Raw genomic sequence first — 16398 nt, forward strand, 5'->3', positions numbered from 1 at the left:
TGAAAACTATCACTCAAGACGATCTGCATCTGCAGACACTCAAATGCTGGAAGACTTTGCATCTGGTGCCAAAGGGCAGTAGGCAGCACCCTCCCCTCGGGCGCCATCCAACTCGCCTGCCTCCAGGCGCTCACGTGGGCGAGTCAGGCACGTCAAGACAGACCGAGGACTGCGCTTCACTCAGCAAGTCCCTGGCGTTTGGCTGGGACTCGTAACAGCACAGAGGAGCATTTCCTCAGGCAAGCTTCCCACAGGGTTTCTGCCGACCTGAGAGTCTCACGCTTCTGTGTGAGTGCGCTCAGTCGTATCTGACCTCTGGGACCCCGTGGACGGTAGCCCGCCAGGCTCCTCTGTCCATGGGGTTCTCCAGGCAAGAAGACTAGATTGGGTAGCCAGTCCCTTCTCCAGGGAATCTTCCCGACCCAGGGAGTGAACCCAGGTCTCCTGCACTGCAGGCAGATTCTTTACCATCTGAGCCATCAGGGAAGCCCCAGAGGCGTAACGCTTAGTTACAAAACAGAGAAAGGCAGTATTGGTATTTTGTTACTGGGACATCTGAAATGGGGCCTGGACAATAAGTACAATGGCAATAAGATGCTTAAGCTAAAAAGACCCTCTGCATTTTATAATCCATGATTCTATGTATGAATCAATGCTGTGTTAAGTGCAACAGGGGTTACAAAGTGCTAGAAAAAGAAATGCTCCAAAGTACAAAGTTCTGTAGGCTCTAAAATAGTCCTAATGTTCAAAAAATTTTAAAGATTAACACTTTTTCATCTTTCCAATAATTTTAAAGAATTTCGTGTGTTCGAAGCCCGGCTCCAGCTCTGCGCACCTACTGTCACTGTGTGCTTCCCTCCTACATCGTCTGCTGCAGAGGGAAGCTACAGGGGCTGACAGCTTTGGGAAAGCAGAATGCAGCTTCTTCTCACAAAAAGATTTTAAGTGCCTGGCCTAGACACTCAGAGCAGTCATTACGGAAACACAGGGAGACACAACGCAGCTTTCCCAACTCGTTTAAAAACAGGACCTTCTGATCCGCCTGCACACGCCTCCCAGAGAGACACAGTGGCTTGGTCATCGTCACGTGCAGGATTGGTGATTTTTCCCAGGAAATGCAACTCACGTCTCCTCACTCTTAGTCCAGTGCCCTTTCTAATATACCATGTTGCTTTCCGTTTAGTAATCAGAGCAAACAAGACCTAAATAAGTACGATGAAATGCAACCCTGCAAGGCGGAAAGAAGAATGTTTGGGAAAAGCTTGCCAACAAGCCAAGCAGGATGCTTCACACTCAGTGGACTCTCTTCGTCCGTCACCCGGGCCCTCCAAGCTTGTAACTGTGCCTCTCCAAGTCATCCGGCTCTGTGCGTGCAGAACAATCGTGTGTGTGTGCGTTTTTCTTCCCCAAGAAAGGTTAGGTCAAAACAGAAAATGACCCAGTGGCTTCCTGCCCGGATTTTGGCGCAGAGGGACGATGCTGGACCACACCGATTGTGGAATCTTCCCACACTCCTGAGTAGTTAGGAGGAACCAGCAGAGGCATGTTTCATACACTCCCCAAATACCTGAGCTGGCAGCAACAAAAGACCTTCAGAGATCTTAGCCCTGGGACAACAGCTCCTGTCACTCAACTGCAGTTCTCATGACTGTGCTGCTGCTGTTACTTCACTTCACACCAAACAGCATATCACACCTGTACAAGCACTTGAGAAAACCACACAAATGAATTCACACAGTAGCACAGCAATCCTGGCAGGGTACCAATACTAGTGATAAAGTATAATTTAGGACAGATACAAAGACCTTACCAAGAGTATCACTCTTTAGCATTTACAAGTGGGTTTGACAAAGGACCTGGGGCCCCAGTGATTTGTTCCTGAGACCAACAGCAAAAGGATCATGAGTTTCCATGCAAAGCGAGTTACCTGGTAAGGGGCAAAGAGCAGCATTTTCTCTCTTACCTGAAGCCAAAGGTCGGATCCACTCTTTGCTATTTAGGTCAAGTCTCCAGAGGTCATTGAAGGCAGCATTGCAACTGCTCTGGGTACAGCCTCCAAACACATACATAGACTGATTGGCATCATAATAGCACGCACCTAGAAAGAAAACAATTAATGAACAACTGGTGTCTAATTCTGAAGGTACTCTAACACCTTAACTATAGTCTGTATCTTTCAAAGATCAACTATTTCACGCATATTGTAACTGTCACCAGGTACCAACCTTTCCATAACCAGCCTCGCGTCTTCAGGTTCATCAATACTACATCAACCTTTAAGGACCAGAGAGAAGCTACGGAAATGTTATTTCTGAGCACACTAAGCAGGCTGCCAATGATATTACATAAGACAGCATAATTCTAGCAGGCGCACACGAGAACTTAGATTCGGGGTGCTCCATGCGTGAAACGTCGGCACAGCCCCGTAACGAATCTGCATCTGCACCCTCATCCTCACGGGCTGGCGGAAGAGCGCCACTGCCAGCAGAGGAGTCAGTCCTCCCTTCTCTCCACCACTCCTCTTACTGCTTTCGCTTTCAAATGAAATGTGAAGAAACAAAACAATAAACATGACTTCATATGAAAGAGAATGACAGAAAACAATTTTAGTCAATGCCACAAAGTAACCACACATACGGAACCAACGTAGCGCAGGGATCTCAGAGGCAGTATGGTCCCCAAACCACCAAGAGAAAAAACGTGAACGTCATTAAGCTCCTTGGTGTATCCAAAAGCCACGAAGGCTGACTGGTCAGTGCCGAACAGAAAACCAACGCGGTGAGTAACATGTAAAAAGCAGCAAGATCAGCCTTGCCTGGTGGAACAGCAGGTAGGAATCCGCCTGCCAGTGCAGGGGACACGGGTCCAAGCCCTGGTCCGGGAAGATCCCACATGCCTCAGGCAGCTACAGCCCCGGCACCACAGCTACAGGAGCCTGCGGGACCCAGGGCCTGAGAGCCCCAGCTGCTAGGCCCACACGCCTGGGGCCCCGCTCCACAAGAGAGGCCCACGCACAGCAACAGAGACCCAGCACTACCAAAAGCTCTCTAAGAAAAGCCTTTTTAACCAGGTGATTAGATACACCTCACCAGCGGACACTATTCTGAAGGCTGTGAGAGGGGCTGTTCGCCTAACACCAGGGAGACCAGAGCCAGGGCCTGGACAAGACCCATGGAAGCTCAGCTCTGCCACCGCGCTTCTCCCCAGAGAGCGCATGCGGCCTCTATCCTGCGGGACAGATGGCCATGCTCCTCAGAGCTCTGTGTTCACCGTCTTGGGTTTTAGGGGAAAGAGCAGAGCAAAGCTTTTCATTCATCCCATGCATATCAGTGGGAAAACCAGACCTCTCAAAGTGAAGCTAGGCTAAGACAGCTAAGCGTCATGTAAAAGGAAGTGGAAAGAGAAAAGGAATTCAGAGGTTCAGCCCACTAGGGCGGCATGGCTTTGGTGATCATCCAGCCCATCGGTAGGTCCAGCTGTTTAGCTCACCACTGTTTCTAAGATCCCTTCTGAACTCTGGCACCATTACTCAAGTTCAGAAAAAGGGAAATGCTACTGCTATAATTACCTCCTGTGATACACAAACGCTCTGGGAATAACCCTCCTTTTTAATTTTTTCTAAACTCAGCCCACTTGATAGCCTTTAAGGACTCTCCACACTAGGAAAGCCACATCTGAAAATTGGATGAGTTGAGAGATAATAAAAGCAATGTGTTCAGTCACCTATACCCTGCGGTCTCAGCCAGTGAAAGGAGTAAGTCCGAAACATCTGACCTCTAACACTGCACAGTAACAGAGCCACAGACTTTTCAAATTAACAACGAAATTAAAGAAACCAGAGATGTGAGGAAATGAAATGCCACTTAATTGTCAATAGGCTCACATCCGCCAAATACTTAATTACTCCCCGAACTCAGACATGCTACGATGGAATATGAAGGGAAACATGATTTCACACTTTCCACTGCTTTCTTTCTTTCTTTTTTATTTTCTGATGATGCCACGTAGCTTGAGGGATCTCAGTTCCTTGACTAGGGATTGAACCCAGGCCCCTGCAGTAAAAGCATACAGTCCTAACCACAGGGCCGCCAGGGAATTTCCCCACTGACTTTCTTTGCCTTGAAAATAATTTGCAATCCACATCTAAATCAGTTTTTACATTAACAGCCAATAAGAAACTATTAAGGAGTGTGATCCTGGGAATTCCTCGGCAGTTCAGTGGTTAGGACTTCATGCTTTCACTGCCCACACACTGTGCAGTGGGACCCCCCAAAAAGGAAAATTCTATGTAATTCCATTGCTCATGTTTCAGAGTTGTTAAGCACTGCAAATAACAGTGGATCAAGTTAGATGACATTCAACAAACAAAAAGGATAATGACTGAAGCCACACTTTCATCTCCACTAAAGCCGTTAAGCTTCAAGTATCTTGATCTTATTACACCTTTTTTGAACTAGCTACTCCAACAAATCAGGGCAATTTTAAACTGACCTGACTGGTGCCCAGCATAAGAGAACATTTTATTCCTCTGGATAATCTGGAACCCCAGAACAGAAATTAGCCACATCCCTTGTTTTCTGAAACTCTAACTGAGGTCCATTATAACAATGTTTGATAAGACAAATCCATGATTTCATAACTAAAACAGTCAGGGGCTCATTTGTGTCCCACTATTCCTCAAAGACCAACTCTCGGCAGCTGCTTCCTCCATGTAGTAAAAGAACACAGCGCCTTTATTTTTCAAAGAGGTAGCAAACATTCTTCTGCTCTATTTGGATTGAAAACCTAGCCAGCAGCTGGCCCCGTGAGATCTTCACCACGTGTATTTTAATCCTATACTAAAATAAGGCAAATGGCATTTTCCTGCTTTCTTTGAGCAAACAAAGGCTTCTGGGAGAGGAAGGCACAGCCCAAACTCCATGCAAAGCTAATGGGACTGAAACGACAAGTCTCACACACTCTATTTTCAACGTCCAGCAGGCATTATCAACAAAGCTGGGAGAGGAAGAGAGTCAATTTAGGTGGCTATGTTTAGAACTCAGATATAATGAGAATGAGAAAACAGCCATCAATAACACACTCAAATATTTTAAGCATCCTATTGAACTATGTGTGTCTATTTTTATTTAAGGCGCCTACATGTTGGCCTGAGTAGGGGTTGGGGACCCAACAAATTCAATGGGCCTTTTAGAAAAAACTAAGAATTTAAGCAAATACCAGTGCTCAAGTAGATATTTCCTTTTACCAAAGTTCTCCACCCAAACAGAACATTTTCCTTTCAGAACATACAGACCATTGGAATGTGCTATACAGAAGTTACTGTTCATTGTTAAGGTATGATTACCCTGCTAAAAAAAATTAATAATATTGAGAATATGATTATTCCAACTGCTAAATCTCTTCAAATTTTCTGAAATGTGCTTGACTGCTCCATGAACAACTACTAAAAGTCACATGCCTAAGTTAGAATCTAATAATTCCTATCTGAAGACAAATCAAATATTCACAATTACACATACAGTAAGCAAAGAGTTTTCAGTGTTCTGAATACTATCCTACTATACTATAATTCTCTGAAGTTCAAGGTCTTCCGGTTGTTTCATATTTTCCATGGTGCCTGGTAGTCACTAAATGTTCACTGAACTCCAATTTTTGCACTTTCAGAGGTTAAATTCTCCAGTTTCCTCTCTTGTGTCCAGGGAAAGGTCCTGAGGCATTTATCCCATGGTTAGGTTGTCACGTGTCTAGCATCTGCAAGCCAGGACATACTTGATAAGGCCTGTAATTACATAACTATGGAATAAGACAGGTTGGTTATCCAGTCTGGGCCTGCTGGCTATTGCAGGAACAAGATTAGCATGTGTATGGAATGACTCGACCATATATGCAGCCTGAACACCAAAAGGTTTTTCAAAACATAATGCTGGGTACTCAACAGACCCCTATGTCAGTCTGAAAGGGACATTCTACCTTAGTCAAGAGCTGCACGTCTGGCCATACAAACACTCATCAAATAACTAGCGGAACTGGCTTCATTTACTTCCCCTGCATTTTCTGTCTCGACTCTTACATAAGAAAGAAGCTCTATTGCTCACATCTTTGCTACACAATTCCACAGAATTAACAGATGTCAACTATGAACCAAGTGTTGTGAAAGGCGCACAAGATGTCTAAGACATGGGACCAGAGTGTTCTCAAGTAGACAAGAACCTTGTGGAGGAGACACCATCACTATCCTATCTTTTTGCAGGTTAAAACGTATTTCTACAAGTGTTTCCTCAATTAAATTTCCTAGTAACCTGTGGCACAAACAGAATTCGTTATATACATTTTGTGGAAGTGTGGATTAGAGAAGCCAGGGAACTTGCTTCCCAAGTCTAAAGTTCTTCTTTGGCATGTAGCCTCTCCTACACAGATAATCATGGTCAAAGGCAGATGGTAATAAACATTAAGAGACAGACCACCTTACATGTCTCTTGAGAAATCTCTATGCGAGTCAAGAAGCAACAGTTAGAATCAGACATGGAACAAATGACTGGTTCACAATTGGGAAAGGAGCTCAACAAGGCCGCATATTGTCAACCTGCTTATTTAACTTACACGCAGAGTACATCATGGGAAATGCTGTGCTGGATGAATCACAAGCTAGAATCAAAAGTGCCACGAGAAATATCAACAACCTTAGATATATAGATGATACCACTCAAATGGCAGAAAGTAGAGAGAAACTGGAGTTTCTTGATGATGGTGAAAGTAGAGAGTAAAAAAGCTGGCTTGAAACTCAACATTCAGAAAACTAAGATCATGGCATCCAGTCCCATCACTTCATGGCAAAGAGAAGGGGAAAAAGTAGAAGTAGTGACAGACTTTATTTTCTTGGGCTCCAAAATCACTGCAGATGGTAACTGCAGCCACGAAACTAAAAGACGCTTGCTCCGTGAAAGAAAAGCCATGACAAACCCAGACAGTGTATTAAAAAGCATCACTTTTTCAACAAAGGCTCGTCTAGACAAGGCTGTGGTTTTTCCCGTGGTCATGTATGGATGTGAGAGTTGGACCATAAAGAAAGCTGAGCGCTGAAGAATTGATGCTTTTGAACTGTGATGTTGGAGAAGACTCTTGAGAGTCCCTTGGACTGCAAGGAGATCCAACCAGTCCACCCAAGGGAAATTAGTCCTGGATGTTCACTGGAAGGACTGACGCTGAAGGGGAATACTTTGCCCACCTGATGCAAAGAACTGACTCACCAGAAAAGACTCTGATGCTGGGACAGAGTGAAGGCAGGAGGAGAAGGGGACGACAGAGGGTGAGATGGTTGGATGGCATCACCGACTCGATGGACATGGGTTTGAGCAAGTTCTGGGAGATGGTGAAGGACAGGGAGGCCTGGTGTGCTGTATTCCATGGGGTGGCAAAGAGTTGGATACAACTGAGCAATTAAACAACAACAAAGGGTTCCAACACTATTTGTTTCAAAACACCATCCTCAGGCTTCCATGGTAGTCTAATATTTAAGAAGCCACCTGGCAATGCAAGGGACACTGGTTTGACCCCTGGTTCGGGAAGATTCCACATGCCTCAGAGCTACTAAGCCCGTGCACCACAACCACTCAGCCTGCATTCTGGACCACTCCAGCCCCAACTACTGAGCCATGGTGCTTAGAGCTGCTCCGTGCAATGGAGAAGCCACCCCCAACGAGAAGCCTGTGCACGCCACCCGAGTGAGCCTTGGTGCGGCCACAAAGACCTACCACAGCCAAGAACAAATAAATCTTGTCTCTGCTCCTCATACCAAGCATCTGTAGACAACTGAAGTTACCCCTCCTTCAACAATCATAGTGGACCTAATATGGATCCTCCCGCAATTTCATTAAATATTTTCAGCAAGGATCCGTCTAAATTTTACTGCAAAGAATACGACTACGAACTCCTGAAAACATTCGAGACTCTTTCAAAACTGTTTCTGTAATCATAACAAGTAGCAGGAGTTGAAGAAGTAGTCACTGTCTTTCACTGTGCTGACAGCTGCACTGAGGTGCCAAAGCAGCGCCAGGGACCTGCTATAGCCTGTGCACGGCTCAGACACAGGAACACACACCGTGACCACATGCTCACAGACAAGAACGCGCGAAAGCCAGTCCTGACCTCACAGACCCCCGGAGTCTCACAGATGCCACCCTGCCCCAAAGTCCAACAGTCACACTTTTGAGCTCTACTGCTCCAGGGGGTTACAACAGCATGAGTGAAAACAGCTCCCTGAGAGAACTGGAAAGAGCCAACAGTTCGACTCATTCCTTTCATCTATTTAGATTCAGTTCAAAGACAACGATGAGCCCTCGTTTTTCACGGAACACCTCTGGATGTAAGCATATGGCGTATGGTCTGGGGTAGTCAACCTCCAAGAGACCACCAAGGATCCTCACTTACACCCTCGGTCAACCCCTGTGTGACCTACAGGATAGAGCAGAAAGGACGGTATTCACTTCAGAGATCAGGCTGTAGAAAACACCATGGCTGCCACCTTAGCGTCTCCGTTTCTCTCTCGGATCATTCATTTCGTGGGAAGCCCGCTGCCAAGTTGTGAGCAGCTCTGTGGAGAAGTCCACGTAGTAAGGAGCTGAGTCTTGTCTCAACAGTTACTAAGTGAGCCTGGAAACAGATTCCCTAGGCGTCGGTCGAGCGCTCAGGGGACGGGAGCCCTGGCTGACAGACTGACTGTAACCTCACGAGAGACCCTGACTCAGAACTTGCAGCTAAGCCTTCCCACAGTCTTGACCCTGAGGAACTCTGTGAGACAATAAATCTCGTTTTAAGCCGGTAACTTTGCAAGTAATTTTCATGTAACACAGATAACCAATAACTCTCCTTCCCCTCAAATTTCAAAATATGGCTTAAAAAGAGACACTAATAGAACAGTTAACAGTGGAAGGCGATCTAAAGGGCCAAACCGTACCCCAGACGTAAGTTCAGATCAGGAAAAACATTTCCGTGGCCCAGAGAGCTGAGAAAAGCTTTCCCCGAAGAGCTAGAACTTGAACTGAGCTTTCAAGAAGCAGGCTTCAGCTAAGTGGACGAGAATACTCCAGGGGGAAAGAGATGAGTACAGCAAAGTGACAACTTAAGATGCGGTGAGCTCTTGGGAAAAGTCAGGAGATGAAGCAGTAACTGTAGAAGTAAGTCAGCTTAAAGAGGATTTTAAACATGACCAAGTTCAGCTTCTATCACTGGACAGACACTCAAGGCTTCTGAACAGGCAAGCAATATAACTAGAGCCGTAATTCCGAGAACCTTCTCGAAGGCTTCCCTCTCTTCTCAATGAACTTTTGTAAAGCCACTGGTAAGTGTACACCTTTCCTGGCCTACAGAGCAACGCAGCTCAGTCTCACTCCGATGGGCGGATATGAATCACCAATGGGCTTCCCCTGGTGGCTCTGGGTGAAGAAGTCACCTCTGCAGTGAAGTGATACTGGGAAGTCCCTGGCGGTTCAGAGGTTAGGATTTAGTGCTCTCATCACTGGGGTCCGGGTTCCATTGCTGGTCAGGGAACTAAGACCCCGCAAGGTGTGGGGCACAGTCAAAGGAAAAAACACATAAAGTGGCATCTATAAAATCAGCTAAAATGGAGAGCTAAGCAAGGAGACCCAACCAGTCCATTCTAAAGGAGATCAATCCTGGGTGTTCATTGGAAGGACTGATGCTAAAGCTGAAACTCCAATACTTTGGCCACCTCATGCGACGAGCAGACTCACTGGAAAAGAGTCTGATGCTAGGAGGGATTGGGGGTGGGAGGAGACGGGGACGACAGAGAATGAGATGGCTGGATGGCATCACCGACTCGATGGACATGAGTTTGAGTGAACTCCGGGAGTTGGTGATGGACAGGGAGGCCTGGTGTGCTGTGATTCATGGGGTCGCAAAGAGTCGGACACGACTGAGCGACTGAACTGAACTGAACTGAATTCTAAAATAAGTCAAAAACTCTATGTCTATTTGCCAGAACATTTTACTTATAATTTTATTACTTAAACTTGTATTTTATAATCAATATCCTTCATGTTTAAAATCTGTGTGTGACCCCAGTTAAATTCCGTGTTTGTCGAACACACACCATGTTAAAATAAACAGTTCTTGCTAAACTCTGGCTACTCCCTAAGCAGGATCACAGAAACACCCTCATGAACACCTTCCGTTCATCCTTCTCTTACCTGATGTCAAGTGTTTAAAAGCCCAAGCATAACACCTCTTTGGAGTACAGATACTAGAAAAATCCAATGAAAAAGCGGACCAGAAAATTATACCACAGTGCCTACAATACATTTAGGCTCATGCTCTTCCCTAATTCTGGCTGTAAAATTAATATGAATCCTCATTTTATATTCTCTTCATTAAAAAGTCAGACAAAATACAAGCCTCAAAAATAGTTCTTGCAAACATGACTGCTGGCAAGATGGGACCTGCTTTCATGATAAATACTTACTGTGTGAGAAGCGCTGGGTGATGGGGGTCCCGGGATAAGGGTATGTCCGACTCTCCCACTGGATGTTTCCTTCCTGAACAGCCTTTATGAAGCCATGGTAACACTGGTGGGCTACACCTAAGGACAAAAGTAACGAATGCCTCAGCCTGGACTCTTCACTTGTAAATCAAATGATTAAAATTGAATCCATTGTCTTGTCACTTTTTTAAAATATAAGTTTCTCTGAGGAACTCCAAATTTCTTTGATTTTTTTTTTTTCATTCAAAGACAGAAAACAAAATCACGTAAGTTCAAAACTGGAAGATCTACTCTTTAGATTTTAACAAGGTTAAATGACTCCCTCAAGGTGACAAAATCAGCTCATACTTTAACTCTGCTCCACTTACGCCACATCATGAGGAAACATATCAAAATAACTGGTGCTATTTACTCCAAAACAAAGAGACCTGGGAGATAATTTAGTTTTGCAAGAAAAAATATGGTAACACGATCTCTGGAATATAACAGCTGTGCAGTAAGTATCTATGGCTAGACCACAGACTCTCCGTATTAAACAAGGAGATAACAATTAGCTGACAGTGGATTACAAAATGATGAATTGATAACTAAGGAAAGTTGTTTAAAAAAAAAATCAGAGTTTTTACTATAATGCTGAATACATGTCATTATATACATGTCCAAACTCACAGAATGTATCCCCTAAAGTAAACCACAGATTTCGAGTGACAATGATACATCAGTGTTATCAATGCAGGATCATCAATTGTAAAACGTACCACCCTGGTGAGGATGTTGAAAGTGGGAGAGGCGGTGCGTGTGTGGGGGCAGAGGGTATATGGGAAATCTATGACCTGCGCAATTTTGTTGTGAACCCAAAACCACTTTAAAAAAAAAAATAAAGTCTATTTTTTTTTAAGTGAGAGCTTCATACTTCTGGAACAATCTGTTTTTCCAACACATGAAATTACTATCTTATTTCAAAGAGAAGCATTTTGAATGAAGTGTACAATCAATTATTTACATTTTGAAAGAATATCATTCTGAATTTATGCCATGTTGTGGATCCTTAAGCAGGATCAGAGAACATGTTTTCCAGTGATGATCATTCTCCCTTGGTTGAACTCACAGATAAGAACTGGAGTAATAAAAAGACACGGCCATTTTTAATGTGTGACCATACTGCCAACTATACACTGGTGAAGTAATACAGAGTTTCAAACCCTGGATAGAGAAAAGGCAGTAATGAATAAAAGAGATACGTAACGACTGGGGTGGAGAAGGCGATGGCACCCCCTCCAATACTCTCGCCTGGAAAATCCCATGGACGGAGGAGCCTGGTGGGCTGCAGTCCACGGAGTCGCAAAGAGTCGGACATGACTGAGCGACTTCACTTTCACTTTTCACTTTCATGCATTGGAGAAGGAAATGGCAACCCACTCCAGTGTTCTTGCCTGGAGAATCCCAGGGACGGGGGAGCCCGGTGGGCTGCCGTCTCTGGGGTCGCACAGAGTCAGACACGACTGACGTGACTTAGCAGCAGCAGCAACGACTGAGGAGGGAAAATCCTGTCCTGTCCTGACGCCCCCAGAAGAGCTAAGACTGTCAGTACTCGGCTAAGGGTCTTTCCTCCTAAAAAAGATCACAGTAAGAATGCCAAGAATAAATAAATATCTTTGATTGGATCACCACCCCGATGTACGATTCCTCCTCTATTTTAGAGGTGCAACCATCCGCCTCCATCGTGCAGGAAGCCAGTCTCTCTTGCAGAGTTCATTAATTCTGCAAACAGAAGCAGGCTGTGCAAACTGATGTTACCAGTTGTTTGAGCAGATGTGCGCAGGGCCCGGGGCAGTTTCAACACAGCTGGTCCTTATTAGCCATCAAGGCTGCACTCTGGACAACTGATAAAGACCCTACTCCTCAGAGAACCACTCTGGTTCTAGGAAAGATTTTAAGACTGATTCTGATCTAAACGTTTTTCTTCTCTCATAATCTCTGGCTGCCTTGTTCACACCAGCAAAGAAAAAGTCAATACAACCCTTGCTCTGATCAAAGATTATTCAACTGGCTTGCTCATCTTCATTCAAAAAAAAAAAAAAAAGGTCCTTTCCACCTAAAATGGAATGAAACAAAAAACTGTTATTAATTAAAAATACAGGGGACTGCTCTGACGGTCTGGTGGTTAGGACTTCAGTCTCCAGCGCAGGGGGTGCAGGTCTGATTCCTGGTCAGGGAGCGAAGACCCCACATGCCTCACGGCCAAAAAACCAAAAACAGAAGCAATATTGTAACAGATTCAATAAAGACTTGAAAAATGGTCCTCACAAAAAAAATATTTGAAAAAATATGGTATAACTAGTAACCTCAACATTTAGTTAAAGCTGAAATCTTGATTAGAAAATGGAGGGGGAAAAAAAGAAGAAATTCATTTTAAAAAGTAAAATACACACATAGGACCTGGGCTGTTTGGGGAGAAAACCAAGCATCAAACGCTTTCGTGACGCCACATCTGCCATCAACAGCTGCTTTAAGCTGTCCCCAGTTTGCTGTGGCGACTGTAAAGCAGTTGCAGGCGTCCTGACAATGGTAAGAGTCACATGAAGGTTAGCTCTGACTGTCAATCCATATTCACCCCTACTCTACCTACTCAAGAATAATACAATCTACCAGATCAACTTAAAGAACATGCAGGAAAAGAATCCTCATTTTAAAACTGCAAATTGGCTTAAAAACTACAGTATTCAAGTTGTTCATAAAACTAGGCAGGATAAAGAGAAAAGAAACATGTACAGAGCTGACTGTTGCTAAGTTTTAGAACCAGAATAAATGGACGGGAAAAGAGAGAATGAAACTGAGAGATTAAAAACCACCCAAAGAAATCCTCAGTAAGTAAACGAACCGTCCCCTTCCCGCAGTACCTTTAATCAGCCGGTACCACTGCTTGCAGACCAGGGCTGCGGTTTTGTGCTCCTGGTACGGGGAGAGGAAGGACAGGATGTACTCCAAAACCTCTTCCGGCAGCTCCGACATGGACCTGGCGTGTCGAGTCCCCTCAGCCGCCAGCACCGCGCGGGGCTCCTCGTCATGCTCCATCGTCCCTTCCAGCACGCTTTCCTCTTGGTCCACAGCCATGAAGCTGTCATCTTCGCTGTCTGAGGAGCTGGCCATGACATCCCACTTGACAGCTGCAGCAGGAGAGAAGCCCCCATCAGCGTACTCGTGCTGACGTTCTGAACTAGCTCAGGCACATGCAGCCAAGCTGGCCATGATTTCTTTCAGATGCTCAGTGTGAAACCTGTCCTTCAGCACTTCCCCACACTAGTTGCGAGCTACCTTAATTTGTCAGGCACAGCTCAAATACCAAGCCCATCCCAAATATCTAATAAATCTCTAGAGGCTTTCTGATAGCGCTTTTTTTCCCTCTTCACTGAAAACCTAGACTGTCAGCCAAGTTCTGGTATAACCATAAAACCCAAAGACTTGTTCTCAACAACTCCTCTAACTCAAGGATATGATCGGCAATAGTAAAGGGAATAGCAACTAGCTTCCCTTAACCAGTGATATGATTTAAGACCTCAAACTTAGAAGAAAAAACTAACAGTGTATCCTAAAAGAGTAAAAAGAACATTCTGAGGATATGGGACTAAGAAATGATAGGCTGTTTTTTTTAGGTTTTACACAAGACAGTTCACTTAAGAGGATAATAACTGTCCTAATAATAAGCTTCCGTTCCGTTCAGTTGCTCAGTCGTATCCGACTCTTTGCGACCCCATGGACCGTAGCCTACCAGGCTTCTCCGTCCATGGGATTCTCCAGGCAAGAATACTGGAGTGGGTTACCATTTCCTTCTCCAGGGGATCTTCACGACCCAGGGATCGAACCCGGGTCTTCCGCATTGGAGGCAGACGCTTTAACCTCTGAGCCACCAAGGAAGCCCAATAATAATAAGCTTAACTAGCTGTAATACTAAATACAAGGCGATATTTAAAATAGGAAACATCGAAACAGATTCAAGGAGCTAAGAACTGAAAACAATATACATACCCATCAACAAGCAAACAGACAGACTGTGCTGTGTTCACACAACAGAACACTGAACAGGAAGGAACCACAGACGCTCACACGGGCGAGCCTGCATGCTGAGCAAAGGAAGACAGAACCGCACAGACTGCATGACCACGCGTCCCTCAGACTGAGCACCAGGCAGAAACAATTTATGGACGGCATCTTACAAACCCGAAAGAGTGATCACAGCAAGAAAAACACGAGTCAAAACTCATGAAATTGCTCCTAACATAACGCACCTGCCACATTAGCTCATGATACTGCAACGCATCCTAACCAAGTGGCTGCCGATGAACTGATGGTAATTACAACTGGGGCTACTGAGAAGCAGGGGAGCAGCCTAAGTGCTCATGGCCGGGAGAGGGGAGCGCTGGCAGAGGAAGGGCAGCAGCAATCCCTTCCATTCCTCAGAAGCAGAGAAGAACTGTGATGGGTTTAGTATAAACTGTGCTAAATAAAGATCCTAGATAGCCACCTCTGCTCTACTCTGAGCGAACTCTTTTCCACATGCTTAACTTGCTGGAGGAAGGCCTTTCCATTTCCAGCCCTAACTCCTAGGCTAAAGAGTACAGTTACATATCAAAATGACTATACTACCCAAGGCAATCTACACATTCGATGCAATCCCTATCAAGTCACCAATGGCATTTTTCAAAAAACTAGAACAAAAATTCTTAAATTTTGTATAAAGACATAAAAGAATAGCCAAAGCAATCTTGACAAAGAAAAACGGAGCTGGAAGAGTCAGGCTCCCTGACTACTCTCTATTCAACAAACCTACAGTAATCAAAACAGTATGGTACTGGCACAAAACCAGAGACACACGTCAATGGAGCAGGACAGGAAGCTCAGAATAAACCCATGCACCTCTGCTCAGTTAATCTATGACAAAGTGGTGCTGGGAAGACTGGACAGCTCTATGTAAAAAAAAATGAAATTAGAAAACTCCTTAACACCATACAGAAAAATAGACTCAAAATGGATCAAAGATAAATGTAAGACCAGAAGGAAAACAGTCAGACCACTTTTTAACATGAATCACAGCAATATATTTTTCAAGCCATCTCCCAGAGTAATGGAAATAAAAACAAAAGTGAACAAGTGGGATCTAACTAAACTCAGTAACTTTCACACAGCAAAGAAAATCACAAACAAAACGAAAAGAAAACCCAGAGAACAGAAAGAAAATGTTTGCAAATAATGTGACCGACAAACGGTTCAGTTCAGTTCAGTTCAGTTGCTCAGTCACGTCCAACTTTGCGACCCCATGGACTGCAGCACGCCAGGCCTCCCTGTCCATCACCAGCTCCCAGAGTTTACTCAAACTCATGTCCATTGAGTCGGTGATACCATCCAGCCATCTCATCCTCTGTCGTCCCCTTCTCCTCCTGCCCTCAATATTTCCCAGCATCAGGGTCTTTTCAAATGAGTCAGCTCTTCACATCAGGTGGACAAAGTATTGGAGTTTCAGCCTCAGTCCTTCCAATGAATATTCAGGACTGATTTCCTTTAGGATGGACTGGTTGGACCTCCCTGCAGTCCAAGGGACTCGTAAGAGTCTTCTCCAGCACCACAGTTCAAAAGCATCAATTCTTTGGCGCTCGGCTTTCTTCATACTCCAACTCCCACATCCATACATGTCCACGGGTAAAACCATAGCCTTGACTAGACGGACCTTTGTTGGCAAAGTAATGTCTCTGCTTTTTAATATGCGATCTAGGTTGGAGAAGGCAATGGCAAGCCACTCCAGTACTCTTGCCTAGCAAATCCCATGGATGGAGGAGCCTGGTAGGCTGCAGACTGTGGGGTCGCTAAGGGTCGGACACGACTGAGCGACTTAACTTTCACTTTTCACT

The 16398-nt window shown here is 44.8% G+C and overlaps 1 protein-coding gene across 3 annotated transcripts in view; it reads right to left on the reverse strand.

Annotated features, from left to right (window-relative positions):
* The window catches only part of FBXO42 (F-box protein 42), an 87401-nt gene that overhangs the window by 31757 nt on the left and 39246 nt on the right, over positions 1 to 16398 (reverse strand). For all 3 annotated transcript variants that reach the window (XM_055397045.2, XM_055397043.2, XM_055397044.2), the window contains 3 exons: positions 13396 to 13662; positions 10478 to 10594; positions 1964 to 2098 (listed from right to left, as the gene is read on the reverse strand). In XM_055397045.2, the coding sequence (XP_055253020.1) occupies positions 1964 to 2098; positions 10478 to 10594; positions 13396 to 13645 (502 nt within the window). In that variant the 5' untranslated portion in view covers positions 13646 to 13662. The remainder of the gene's footprint in view (positions 1 to 1963; positions 2099 to 10477; positions 10595 to 13395; positions 13663 to 16398) is intronic.

The sequence above is a fragment of the Moschus berezovskii genome, chromosome 2, assembly GCF_049115385.1.
Source record: "Moschus berezovskii isolate FMDL1 chromosome 2, NW_MosBer_1.0, whole genome shotgun sequence".
Classification (NCBI taxonomy): domain Eukaryota; kingdom Metazoa; phylum Chordata; class Mammalia; order Artiodactyla; family Moschidae; genus Moschus; species Moschus berezovskii.